General features: G+C 43.0%; 1 protein-coding gene across 1 annotated transcript in view; it reads right to left on the bottom strand.

The window, feature by feature from the left end:
• The window catches only part of LOC124721383 (transketolase), a 161,136-nt gene extending 150,402 nt beyond the window's left edge, over window positions 1-10,734 (bottom strand). Inside the window, exon 1 of the mRNA XM_047246317.1 lies at window positions 10,557-10,734. Coding sequence (XP_047102273.1) covers window positions 10,557-10,663 — 107 coding nt within the window. The 5' untranslated portion in view covers window positions 10,664-10,734. The remainder of the gene's footprint in view (window positions 1-10,556) is intronic.
• Between the last annotated feature and the right edge of the window lie 1,963 nt (window positions 10,735-12,697).

Genomic DNA, 12,697 nt, shown 5'->3' with positions numbered 1-12,697 from the left:
GCCCAGGCAACATGTTTCCAGTCATCAACAGTCCAATGTAAAGCTTTGTGTCCTGCAGTCATAAAGGGTACATGAAAGAGCCTTCGGTTCCGAAAGCCCGTATTGGTGATGTTTCCTTGAATGTTTCGCATGTTCAAATGGTTCAAATGGCTCTGAGCACTATGGGACTCAACTGCTGAGGTCATTAGTCCCCTAGAACTTAGAACTAGTTAAACCTAACTAACCTAAGGACATCACACACATCCATGCCCGAGGCAGGATTCGAACCTGCGACCGTAGCGGTCTTGCGGTTCCAGACTGCAGCGCCAGAACCGCGCGGCCACTTCGGCCGGCGTTTCGCATGTTGATACTTGTTGATGGCTCGGTACTGAAATCTGCAGCAATCTGTGGAAGTGTTTCACTTCTGTCACGTTGAACAATCCTCTTCAGTCCTCGTTTGTCCTGTTCTTGCAGGATCTTTTTCCGGCCGCAGCGACGTCGGAGATTTGATGTTTTATCGGATTCCTGATATTCACGGTACTCTCGTGAAATGGTTGTACGGGAAAATCCCAACTTCATTGCTACCTAGGAGAAACTGTGTCCCATCACTCGTGCGCAGACTGTAAAACCACGTTCAAACTCACTTAAATATTGATAACGTGCCATTGTAGCAGCAGTAAGTGATCTAACAACTGCGCCAGACACGTGTTGTCTTATATAGGTGTTGCCGACCGCACCGCCATATTCGGCCTGTTTACATATCTCTGTATTTGAATTCGCATGCCTATACCAGTTTCTTTGGGGCTTCAGTGTATGATGTTTGGTGCTTATTCAAAACAACAAAAACAAATTAAACTCATTAAAATCAACAGAAATCAATGTTTATTAAAGAGATCAGCGACATATTTTCGTACGTATTTACATATTTTCTTAAAATTACTAAAATATTGAAACCTTAATCATGAAACACCTGCCAAAAGTCACATAGGACTGTCACTGTACTTTAATTTTGTATAAATATATGTTAATTGTCATTAGACGTATACAATTTTTTTCTCTTCATTGCTGCTACATCACATATTCGTTTTAATTACAGTACACTCATACTCCGTTTGCTTTTTGAACCATTTGAAAGCTGTTTCCAGGGCTTTGAAATGCTTCCGCATGAGATGGTCTTGCGCCATTTTGTGCATCTACGTTTTCTTCTGTTTCATCTTCTTACATTTCCTGCTGTTCGTTCGTCTGCAATAAGTTTACAACAATTTCGTCATCTGACATGCTCTGAAAACATTGATCATTACTCGCCACACCTGAGACTCAATTTCACATCATTTTATCCTTAAGCGATAACACCCCTCCCGTCCGCTTTGACATTTTTAAGCAGAGCGGGTGGCACCTGTGCGTGCATGCACGGACTAGACTACAAACATACATACTCGCGGTTGACAACCCGGATAATCCTGAATCCGTGTAACTTAGGTCCGGATAAACGAGTTTCCACTGTATGTGAGATTAGTTAAGCTTGGATATATTCACTGAACGGTGAAATTTCTTTCCAAAAAATATTGGCTGGAACGCATCCCCCCCTGTCCACCTAGCGGTGACGCCCATGAAAGAATTACATTATTTAATCGAGGAAAAAAATTACTATTCTTACATCGTCGTAGATAAGAAGTCTCGCTTATTAACCATACAGCAAACTATTTTCAGAATGAAATTTTCACTCTGCAGCGGCGCCGACATGAAACTTCCTGGCAGATTAAAACTGTATGCCGGACTTAGACGTGAACTTTGGACCTTTAACTTCCGCAGGCCCCTTTTTTAATTGTTCTATTTTTGTCGTTGCATTTGTTCGGTGCGGATGTCCCATGACACCCGTTCAAGTTCAGTGTTAAGTCGTTGACTCAGTTTTTTATTACAGAGGGCAGCTAACACTCTGACCGAACACGATGAGCTACCGTGCCAGCGTTAAATGATGAGGACGACACGAACACCCAATCCCCAAGCGGAAAAAAATTACCAAGCCGGCCGGGAATCAAACCCGGGACCCCGTGATCCAGAGGCAGAAACGCTAGCCACTCGACCACGAGCTGCAGACATACCTCGTCTCCTACCTTCCGAACTCCACAGAAGCTCTACTGCGAAACTTGCAGGACTAGCACTCTAAAAAGAAAGATTACTGCAGAGACATGGCTTAGCCACAGCCTGGGGGATCTTCCCAGACTGAAATTTTCACTCTGCAGTGGAGTGTGCGCTCGGTGCGAGCACAGTTTTAATCTGCCAGGAAGATTCATTCCGCTCTTTGCTTATAATCATTTCTAGAAACTCAGTTTGAAAAATCGAATCGTTTATGCGACATGATGGACGCTACGAATACCACCCTGATAGCTCCGTGCCGACGCACGCAGCTTCCTGGAAACGGTGAGGCGTGCCTGCCAAGGATCGAATCAGACCGGCGGATCAGCAAAGAGGGCCGGTGTGACTGCCAGTCCAGAGGTGGTTTGCAGGCGGTTTCCCACATCCCACTAGGGGAATACCGGCCTGGTACGCACTTCATACCTCAGTTACACGATTCGCAAACATTTAGAAGAATGTTCGCACACTTCCACCTGGGGTAACACTAGATGCAGACAGTTGGGATACACAAATTCGGTCCCTACGATGACAGGGGTGACGTCAGCAAGGATATCCTGCCACCACAAACATTGCCAAATCCGAAAATTAACATTTCGACCCCGTGAAGATACGTAATAAAGACCAGGAAAAAGAGGAGGATGCATGTTATGAATGCCTCTCTCTTCCTGTAGTGTGACGCAATGGATTTTTTGCGATATTGGAGACATAGATATCTTCTTAGGCTTAAAAAAAAAGGAACTCAATATTTTCGCTACATTTCGTAAATGGCAATGTACGAAACCAAACATTGTACCAGCTACTCCAAGATGCAGAAGACTGGAAAAATGGAGAGAGACTGTTAAGAGGATCCTGTGATGGGTCACCAACTTTCAGCTATGAAAGATGGAGTATTTGATGATGAATGTATGACCGCAAGGTGCACCAAACATAAACGCGTAGTGACTCATAATTTACATTGTAAACTAATCTAATTTCGTGTGGTGGGGTATTTAATTTCGAATTGCCACAATAACTAAAGTGATTAACGAAACGATAGGCACTTCTCTATGAAGCTACAAATGAAGCATATCTCGTTTTTTTACCGAACAGTTTCTTTAAAATCACCTGAGAAAAACTACAGACCAGCCGGAGTATTGGTACTGTTGCACCTTGATTGGCCCGGTAACCAGTACCAGCATTGTATATCTGCACTGTGCACCAGGACCTCACTGGTGGAATAACAACTCAGGCCAACGGCTTTCTTGACGGTAGGAACACGATCCTGAAGGAGGTTATCAAAAGGGAAACACACATAACTGACGTCCTCGAGAGAGTAACCAGGCTCTAACGGCAATGGTCTAGTCACATAGCACGGCGAGACCACAATAGGTGGAGCCATAATATGGTGCGCTATACTCATGTTCATCGATAAGTTTAACACGGAAGTAAACATTGTGTTATGTATTACTCCACTTTCGTTGTTACTTCAATGGTATTTCTTTCTCGTGGAACGTAAATGACGGCCTGTCGAGTATGCATTTTGCCTGTATCTGCATTGTCCTCCACGCCCCTGAGATCCGTGCCATGCCAGGATTAACCTACAGCTGCGGCATTAACGAACCGTTACCGCCGAACAATAAAACGCCAGATACTCTGCCTATGTGATCGGTAAAAACGATGAACAGCAAGCAAACAGTATAATTTCAAATTCCATTTAGTACAATTTGTAAAGACAATAAAAAAATACACGGTAAAACTCTGTAATACGATGCACACGGGATCAAGCGAGAAGCGAAACATACGAGAGGGAATAAGCAGCAGAAAAACGAGTGGCAAACATAAGACGTACGATCTCTGTGATTCATGTGTAATGTAAGAGCTTATTGTCGAGGTTTCAAGAGTTACCGGCATTCTGTTTTTCTTTCCGTGCACTTAATGCACTCGACACAGAAACTCTGGGAAACACAGATGTTATTTCTGAAATAAACAGCGAAAGCGAATGTCCACTAAGATTTGAAACAAGAACTACACGAGTTAAACATTTAACAAGATGACTGGCAAACACATTGAGGGTTTTCAGTGCTTAGCGTGCCTTATTGTGTCATTTACGCTAGCATAACAACGAAATAACAGGTACAAAAGTAGTGTCCATTCCCAGTGGCGTGTCATTTGGTGCAGGTGTTGGTGCACTGCGCTCGAAGGCAAATCTCTGAACGTGCAGAGCAGGCATTTGTTTACATTTGGTTTCAACTTAATACGAAAAAAGAATAGTACTTGGAGCAAATAAGCGGTATAAAACGCGATCTGCAGCGAACACGCTGCAGGGTGTCAAGAAAGTTGTCCTGAGTGGCGAACAACCGCGTGTTTGATCTGCCCCATTAGACACCACTTGTCACAAGTAACAAGTGCTGCTGCGATCGCAGCGCTGTTTCTGCTGCGTCAGTGTGGGGAAGGCCACACACGGTCAGAGTGACACTGCACCTACTGGCACCGGCGCGAATGTGGATGTCACGTCACTTTACGGATCACGAAGTCAGAAAGCTGAATTGCAAATCTGAAATCTAAGTACATTTAGAATGAAAATAGCGAGACTACAAATTAAATTAGCACCCCTCATTACCTCCCTGCATCTCTGAAAAAGGTTTCTTCCACAATAGTTCTTCTCTTTGCCCTGAAACACTAAAGGGGGAACTGTTACGTTCCTATTAAACTGTAAAGTTTATTACTCCACATTTTATTCAAAAGAAGTTATAATTTATAGGTCATGCATTAAGGAATTACAATTATTAGATTTCCAGTCGTATGTTACATATTCAATGAAGTATAAAATTCCCTGTTTTACACCCTACTACAACTGTAAATTTTACGATGGTTTGGTAATCCAGGGTTAAAAGGAGTTCTGGAACGGTTTGTAACCTATCAGATTCGACACGATTTTCTGTTGAAGGGTAAAGCAGTTCGGCGTGCAGTCGTCAATCACCACGTTAACAGGCGACACAACTTACGGAAGATGAAAACTGAATTTCGGAAACCGATTTTCGTAACCTTGTTTACTTGTAAGGCCAGAACTGATTTTGCAAGCCTGATTAAATAATGGTTTTTCGAACGTCAGTTGTTTTGACTGTAAATAAACTGTTCCTTTCCCTCAACATGATGTAGTCAAGTTATCAGCACCTTGGTAATATTTTTGACACCGGAAAGAGGGCGATTTCCTTATGGATAGCAATGAATTATTCACGAGGAGGAGGACGAGGGGGGACTATTCAAGAAAAGGTACTTAAAAATGTTATTCACCCAATTAAAATGTGCGAAACAATTTCATTAAACCCGCCCTCCCCCTTAGATCACAGGCGTTGCGGAAAAGTGCGACAAGGTCACTGGTAGAATACTGTTGCACTCCAACGTTTCGCACGCTTGAAATTACTTGAAAATTTACTAATGAGTTAATTCCCATTCTTAATCATATGCACAGAATTAGTGACTATTTTGTCACCAACCAGTGACTGTGCTCGCTGCACGAGACCCCTTCCGGTAGAAGCTGGAGCTACAACCGATTTTGGAAGCTGAAGTCCGGAGGACAGAATCGCATTTCCAGAATCGATCGTGAAATATTTATAGACCAAACAGAAGCAGAATTGCGAAATCCGTTTGGGAAACCCATATTTGGCTCATTTTCCTCAAATGTTTGTTAGCCGAAACGATTTTACAACTGCCATAGAAGCAGCATTGCGAAATCCGTTTGGGAAATCCATATTTGGCTCATTTTCCTCAACTGTTTGTTAGCCGAAACGATTTTACAACTGCCATGTTTGTACAACTATGCTGGCGGAGAGCAAGATGCATAACTGCTGAACGCGGAGTGCTGCAGTGGGCAACAGGTGTCAGCAGCGTACGTAATGCGGCGGTCGTGCTGCGCCTGGATGACGTAACCAGACCGGCGCTTCCGTCCGTTATCAGTTGACGCCGCAACTTGTATTACACAATACTTTTATCATCGCAGTTCGATGCGTGACATATCACTGTTGGAGAACATTCGCTCTCCAAACATAAGGCTGAAAAAGAGCGTGAATTTTTCGCACGACGAACAATCCTAAGCGATTGCAAATATGCATAGGGTACACAGGGCGAGTGACTTAAATTTGCGTCCGTTTTGTTTCGAGAACGGATCGAGATATTGAAACGGGATTTTTGGCAAATGATAATTGGCAGGCGACACTTGACTTCGTTGCATGTGTGATGCTCTTAGTGCGGAAGCAAGTACGGATTTATTTAAAAAATGGAACGATTTATTTTTTTATCGGCATTCGAAACCCCTCTAAAAGCGGTGGACAGTGGTATAATGCTTGTTGATATCGTCGTTGAAACTTTCGTAAAATTATCCGAGAAATGTACCGAAACTGAAAGGCAAGGTGGCCGTTATACGCAGCAAGATGATATGCCTTTGCTTACAACCCATGTAACAAAATTGCGTGCCCCTCTATCAACCATTATTTATCGAATTTTGAACGAAAAACGTTTTATTTGTCTTAGTGCACGAAACCAATAACGACTATAAAACGAGACCCCAGCAGGAAAGCAAGACAGTCTGTTATAAGAGTCATTTGAAGGAAGATTTCTAAGACACCCGAAACTGGTAATAGTTTGCTTTAAATAAACTTTTTAAACTGTGCTTTTGGGAAGTTGGTGTTTCAAATTATAAAACTTATAATTACACTACAGCCGCGGTTCTGATAATGTCCATTTTCGACAAGATCGTGAGATCAGAGCTCGTACGAGGCAATAATTTTTCCTCAGTGGAACAGGAAATGGAATGATTAGCACAGAATCCTCCGCCATTCACAGTTCAATGGCTCGCGCAGAATGTATGGTATATAGTTAACTCTGAACGGGAGCATCGTGTGCCAAATGCAACCCCACTGTGCAGCCTAATTTCCATGTCTCATACATACTCAACGAAATTTTATATTACGAATATGTTAAGCTGCTGTTACCTCACAAACATCACAAAAGAAATGCTCACATAGCACATTATTCAAACAAATCTCAAATTTTTATCATCTAGCATGCAATGTTACACATGCATACTATCGAGAGATTGCGAGAAAGTCGGCTAGTTTCCTCACGGATCTGTAGAACAATAAGAACAGTACCAACGTAAACCTGCAGCACAGTAATACAGATGAAATTCTACAATAAAATAACAGTACCACGTATGGCAATGGACTGTGGACCCCAATGGCCAACGACCGGAGCTAAATTGCTGCCACCTGAGAGGAACGAAGGCTGTAGCAGATTGCAACACACACACACACACACACACACACACACACACACACACACACACAATGAAAACATCAGAAGATAATCTCAGTACTACAATAGAAATAGAAGAATACAGGCAAAATGTCCTTCAAAAGGGCAATGAACAGCTAAAAAAGGGCATCCGATAGGTAAGAGGAGGATAAACGAAGAAAGGTTTTGGTGCAACGTCCCTTCGATGACGAAATTATCAGTGAAGGAACACAAATTCCGTTTGCGATAGGAAATCGATCGTGTCCTTTTCAAAGGAGCCACCTCGTCATTTGCCTTAAGTGACTACGTAAATGTGGATGGCCAGGCGGGAACCTGAAATCGTGTTTTCCCGAATGCGAGCCCAGTGTCTTAGGATCGCGCCACTCCATTTAGTATAGACGAAAGACGTTTTAGAAGAGCTAATGGACGAGAATAGGCCGACAGATCCAACTCGTGGAATAGATGGTGATGATGATGGTGATGACGATCATAGTGGTGGTGGTGGTGGTCAAAGAATCTATGTTCGCTTCACTTGGCAGGAAGTCTAAGGTACACAGTATGTTTAAAGTGTCACATATTCTTCGAAGAAGTAGTACTGATTAAAACAAAAAGAAAAGTTAGCATAATGGTATGTCCGGAAACAAATACCTTTGAGATATGGGCCAACCTCTCTTCTTGTCCCATCTGTCTGTTACGTAGAAAGAGAACTATAGACAATGTTGTGTGTGGTTACCACGCACCCTTTCACACCCTTCTGCCATCCCTCGCAGTGAATGACGTGCTCTTACAAATACACCTAGCAACATTCGGACTGCTTCACATGCTCCTGTAAACTCAGCACATTGTCGATGGGTTGGGCATACACCACTGCCAATTCTGGTAGCATGGCCACCCCGTTCAGGAGACCTGAATCTGTTGGATTTCTGGCTGTGGGGATATTTAAAGGCATTGATGTATGCCCAACCCATCGTCTATGTGCAGACGTTACAGGAGCGTATGTCGCAAAAAGAGTGCGTGATTCCATGCGCAGAGGGCTGAAGGATGCGTTACGATGCGTGGTAACTGCATACAGCACTGCCTATAGTGTCTACTCTGCATAACACACAGATGGGAATGAAAGGACAGATTAGCCCATATCTGAACAGGCATCGGGTTTCCGGACATATCACTAAATGAACTCTTCTTCGAGTTATGACCAACAAGACCTTCTGTGGGACTACGTGAAAGTTTTTTTTAAACACCGTGTATATTTTACTGGATAAAGCCAGACGCCTATCCGCAAAACCTATACGGTACGCGTTTCAAAATAAAAGATCTGCAGTTGACCCGCTCACTCTGACGTACGAACAGCAAACCGATGACTGTCATTTTACTGCGAACACTGGTGAAAACTGCAACGCCGTGAACGAAAAGATCTGTATACCACAGAGTGCTAGAAAGGTTCTGGGAAGTACGGTGCATCGGTAAACGAAACCGCATAAAGATGCTACTGCGATAAGTTCCAACGTTTGGAGTTCTTACCGGGTAATCATGGTAACAGAAACCGAACGAAGTAATAGGCGTACTGTTAAGATAGTCGGTGCTGTCCATACTGATGTGTAAAAGTCGGCCGATCGTGGTGGCCGATCGGTTCTAGGCGCTACAGTCTAGAACCGCGCGACCGATACGGTCGCAGGTTCGAATCCTGCCACGGGCATGGATGTGTGTGATGTCCTTAGGTTAGTTAGGTTTAAGTAGTTCCAAGTTCTAGGGGACTGATGATCTCAGAAGTTAAGTCCCATAGTGCTCAGAGCCATTTTTGTAAAAGTCGTGCTCGCGGCACTTACATGGGAATTTGTGGGGAAAAGACGACGTTCTTCCCGCGAACCTGTTGCGTAGGGAATATGTAAACAAGATAAGAAGGTAGAGCACAGAAATTCGCTAATATTGGCCTCGCACTGTGCAGTGCCTAGCAGATAAGTGCCGTGATTGGGAATAAATGCAAAAGAAGTAGAAAAAATGGCTCTGAGCACTATGGGACTTAACTTCTGAGGTCATCAGCCCCCTAGAACTTAGAACTACTTAAACCTAACTAACCTAAAGACATCACACACATCCATGCCCGAGGCAGGATTCGAACCTGCGACCGTAGCGGTCGCGCGGTTCCAGACTGAAGCGCCTAGAACCGCTCGGCCACTTCGGCCGGCCAAAGAAGTAGAAATGATATTTGTTGTTTCTAACACGAAAAATGACTTCAGAGTCGACAAGGTGATAAAGAGACGTCTAGGTAGGTATTCCGCTGCTACTGTTCAAGCGAGTGCTTTGAGGAAACTAGGAAGTCCCAGTTTGGTCCCCAGTCGTCTGTAATGAGAGTTCAGTGCCTTAACCGCTAAGCTTCCTCACTTGGTAAATGTGTATCTCGTTGTCTATTGGATTTGAGCGTCTGTTATATAGATTAACAAGGCAATGAAGCGGGAAATACTTTGAGTTCAAGGACAGGTGACGTAAGTAAATAAACGCAGCGCGCATTTCAACACTCACTCGAAGCACGTCCGCATTAACATCGCGCGTCGCCGTCAAATGCGGCTGTTATTGCTGGGTCATCTTCTGCAGACATACAGTAGTATATTTCCCTACAAGAACTGCTCACCATGTACCCTTCAACGGATGAGACATAATAAGGCTTGCCGGATTCATCAGATGTTCTGCGAGTTGCAAGGAACAGTACGGACGTTCATCTACTCTGAGCATGTCTATCACACTAATAACTTAAGCAGCTGCACAGTGTCAAGTAGAGAACGAAATGAAGCAGTGCTACCACACTGACGCAGTCGGATCACCGCCAATCACTCCGGCAGTCATCACATGTAGCAAACTGCCAGCAGTTTCACTGCCACTGTGCACTCGAAGGAATCTCGGTTTCCTCCTTGGAGTAGCACAGACAATCGTCGCAGGGAGCTTTATTGTTAGCTGTCGACACCACAATACCGCAATTAGCATTAACGGTGAAATGGTACTGCAGCTATCTTGCTGACCGTCGATAAAAAGATACAATTATATGAAAAATGTTTCGCTGTGAAATTATTTACAATGCAACGACTAGGCTTAAGCTGTTAATTTACAGTGCTGCGCGCTCCCGCTTCCCCACCTGATAAGCACCTACTCAAAAGTACATGGAGAAAAGTACTTACCCTGATTTGGATGCATTTGTGGAGGTAATTGAGTGAATGCGTAATTTGTTAGCAATGTCTTTGAGCTCTTGCACAGTGCGCGCTTCAGGCTTGTGGTAGGTGGCCATTATTTCCCTGCTGTTGAGTCGGAAGGCGGGCGCTGAACACACGAGCGGTGTACCGGTGGACACGCAGAAGCCGACAGGCCGGTACCGCCACTGTCCGCAGCAGCCGTAGCGGCGCTGTCGGCGGCCGATAGAGCGCGCGCCTGCCAGTGCCGCGTGCTGCAAATACTGTAGTTGCGTGCTGGAGACGTGTACCGGCATAGACCAAGTCGTATGCCGAATCAAGATATATTGATATAACTGAAAAATCTCTCCTGTAGAACATTGTGACTAAGGGGGAATCTTATTTTATGGCTTCAAACGCCTTTTCATTGTTGCAATATAATATGTAATTTACATCCCAGACGCGTTTCTTCTCTCGAGCACAACAGATACCTAGGAACAAACAGTTTGCCTGGTTAACAGCAGAGCATCAACGAACGAGGAACGGCTGGGGTATTTTGAGTATAATGGGGTAATCTGCGTGTAAATAATTTTTTCATAATTCTTAACCTAATTTTCTACATATTCAAATTTAATATATATTTTACATCTCGCAGGCATTAATAACATGTTGGCTACAGTGATACTGCCATTTTGAAATAGATGTTTGTTTTTCTCATCAACGCAACGAAGACGTGCAGTTGTAGTTGAAGAGGCGCTGTTGCGAACTCAACTGTGATACAGTAACCAAATTCAAATACGTATACATTACACATGTTTTAAACATAATTTTAATAAAATTAGAAATATGTCACTAATAGTTTGTTAGTAAATTACAGTTTATGAATGTGGGGTAATTTGGGTATAATTGTATGTTCGCATGGACAACGGTCTTAGTTTTCCTTTCCAGATCATGCCTCGTGCATATTAAGAAAAGAATAAACCATGTACGACTCAAATGATCTTCAGAAGGCCAGAGAAGCAGTAAAAAAAGGGAATGTCAGTGTATACTGCTGCAAGAAAATTCAACATTTCTCATGAAAATACTAAGGCGGGAAAGCTGGCCGGTGTGGCCATGCGGTTCGAGGCGCTACAGTCTGGAACCGCGCGGCCGCTACGGTACGTGCATATTAAGAAAAGAATAAACCATGTACGACTCAAATGATCTTCAGAAGGCCAGAGAAGCAGTATAAAAGGGAATGTCAGCGTATACTGCTGCAAGAAAATTCAACATTTCACAGACATAATTTCTTATGGGATAACAGCAATCAGTGATTTTATAATGTTACTTAAAATCCGTCTTGATCGCAAATTTTTTTTTATTATTCATATGACCGGTTTCGGTTCATTCAGAACCATCTTCAGATCTGATATTTCAGTTACAGGAGTAACCCGTCCAAATCCAGCAACTTTCACATGTTACGTCACATGTGACGTGTGACGTAGCATGTGAAAGTTGCTGGATTTGGACGGTTTACTCCTGTAACTGAAATATCAGATCTGAAGATGGTTCTGAATGAACCGAAACCGGTCATATGATTAATAAAAAAAAATTTGCAATCAAGACGGATTTTAAGTAACATTATAAAATCACTGATTGCTGTTATCCCATAAGAAATTATGTCTGTTTTTGCATAGTTTGTGCTACGTCAGGCTTCGGGATACATTACGAAGTTCTTACGTATTAGGACAAAGATAATGAAAGAGATGTGACGTGGCATGTGAAAGTTGCTGGATTTGGACGGGTTACTCCTGTAACTGAAATATCAGATCTGAAGATGGTTCTGAATGAACCGAAACCGGTCATATGAGTAATAAAAAAAATTTTGCAATCAAGACGGATTTTAAGTAACATTATAAAATCACTGATTGCTGTTATCCCATAAGAAATTATGTCTGTTTTTGCAAAGTTTGTGCCACGTCAGGCTTCGGGATACATTACGAAGTTCTTACGTATTAGGACAAAGATAATGGAAGATATGTGACGTAGCATGTGAAAGTTGCTGGATTTGGACGGGTTACTCCTGTAACTGAAATATTAGATCTGAAGATGGTTCTGAATGAACCGAAACCGGTCATATGAATAATAAAAAAAAAATTTGCAATCAAGACGGA

This window comes from Schistocerca piceifrons, chromosome X (assembly GCF_021461385.2).
Source record: "Schistocerca piceifrons isolate TAMUIC-IGC-003096 chromosome X, iqSchPice1.1, whole genome shotgun sequence".
Lineage (NCBI taxonomy): Eukaryota > Metazoa > Arthropoda > Insecta > Orthoptera > Acrididae > Schistocerca > Schistocerca piceifrons.
This window is presented reverse-complemented; position numbering and strand designations above follow the sequence as displayed.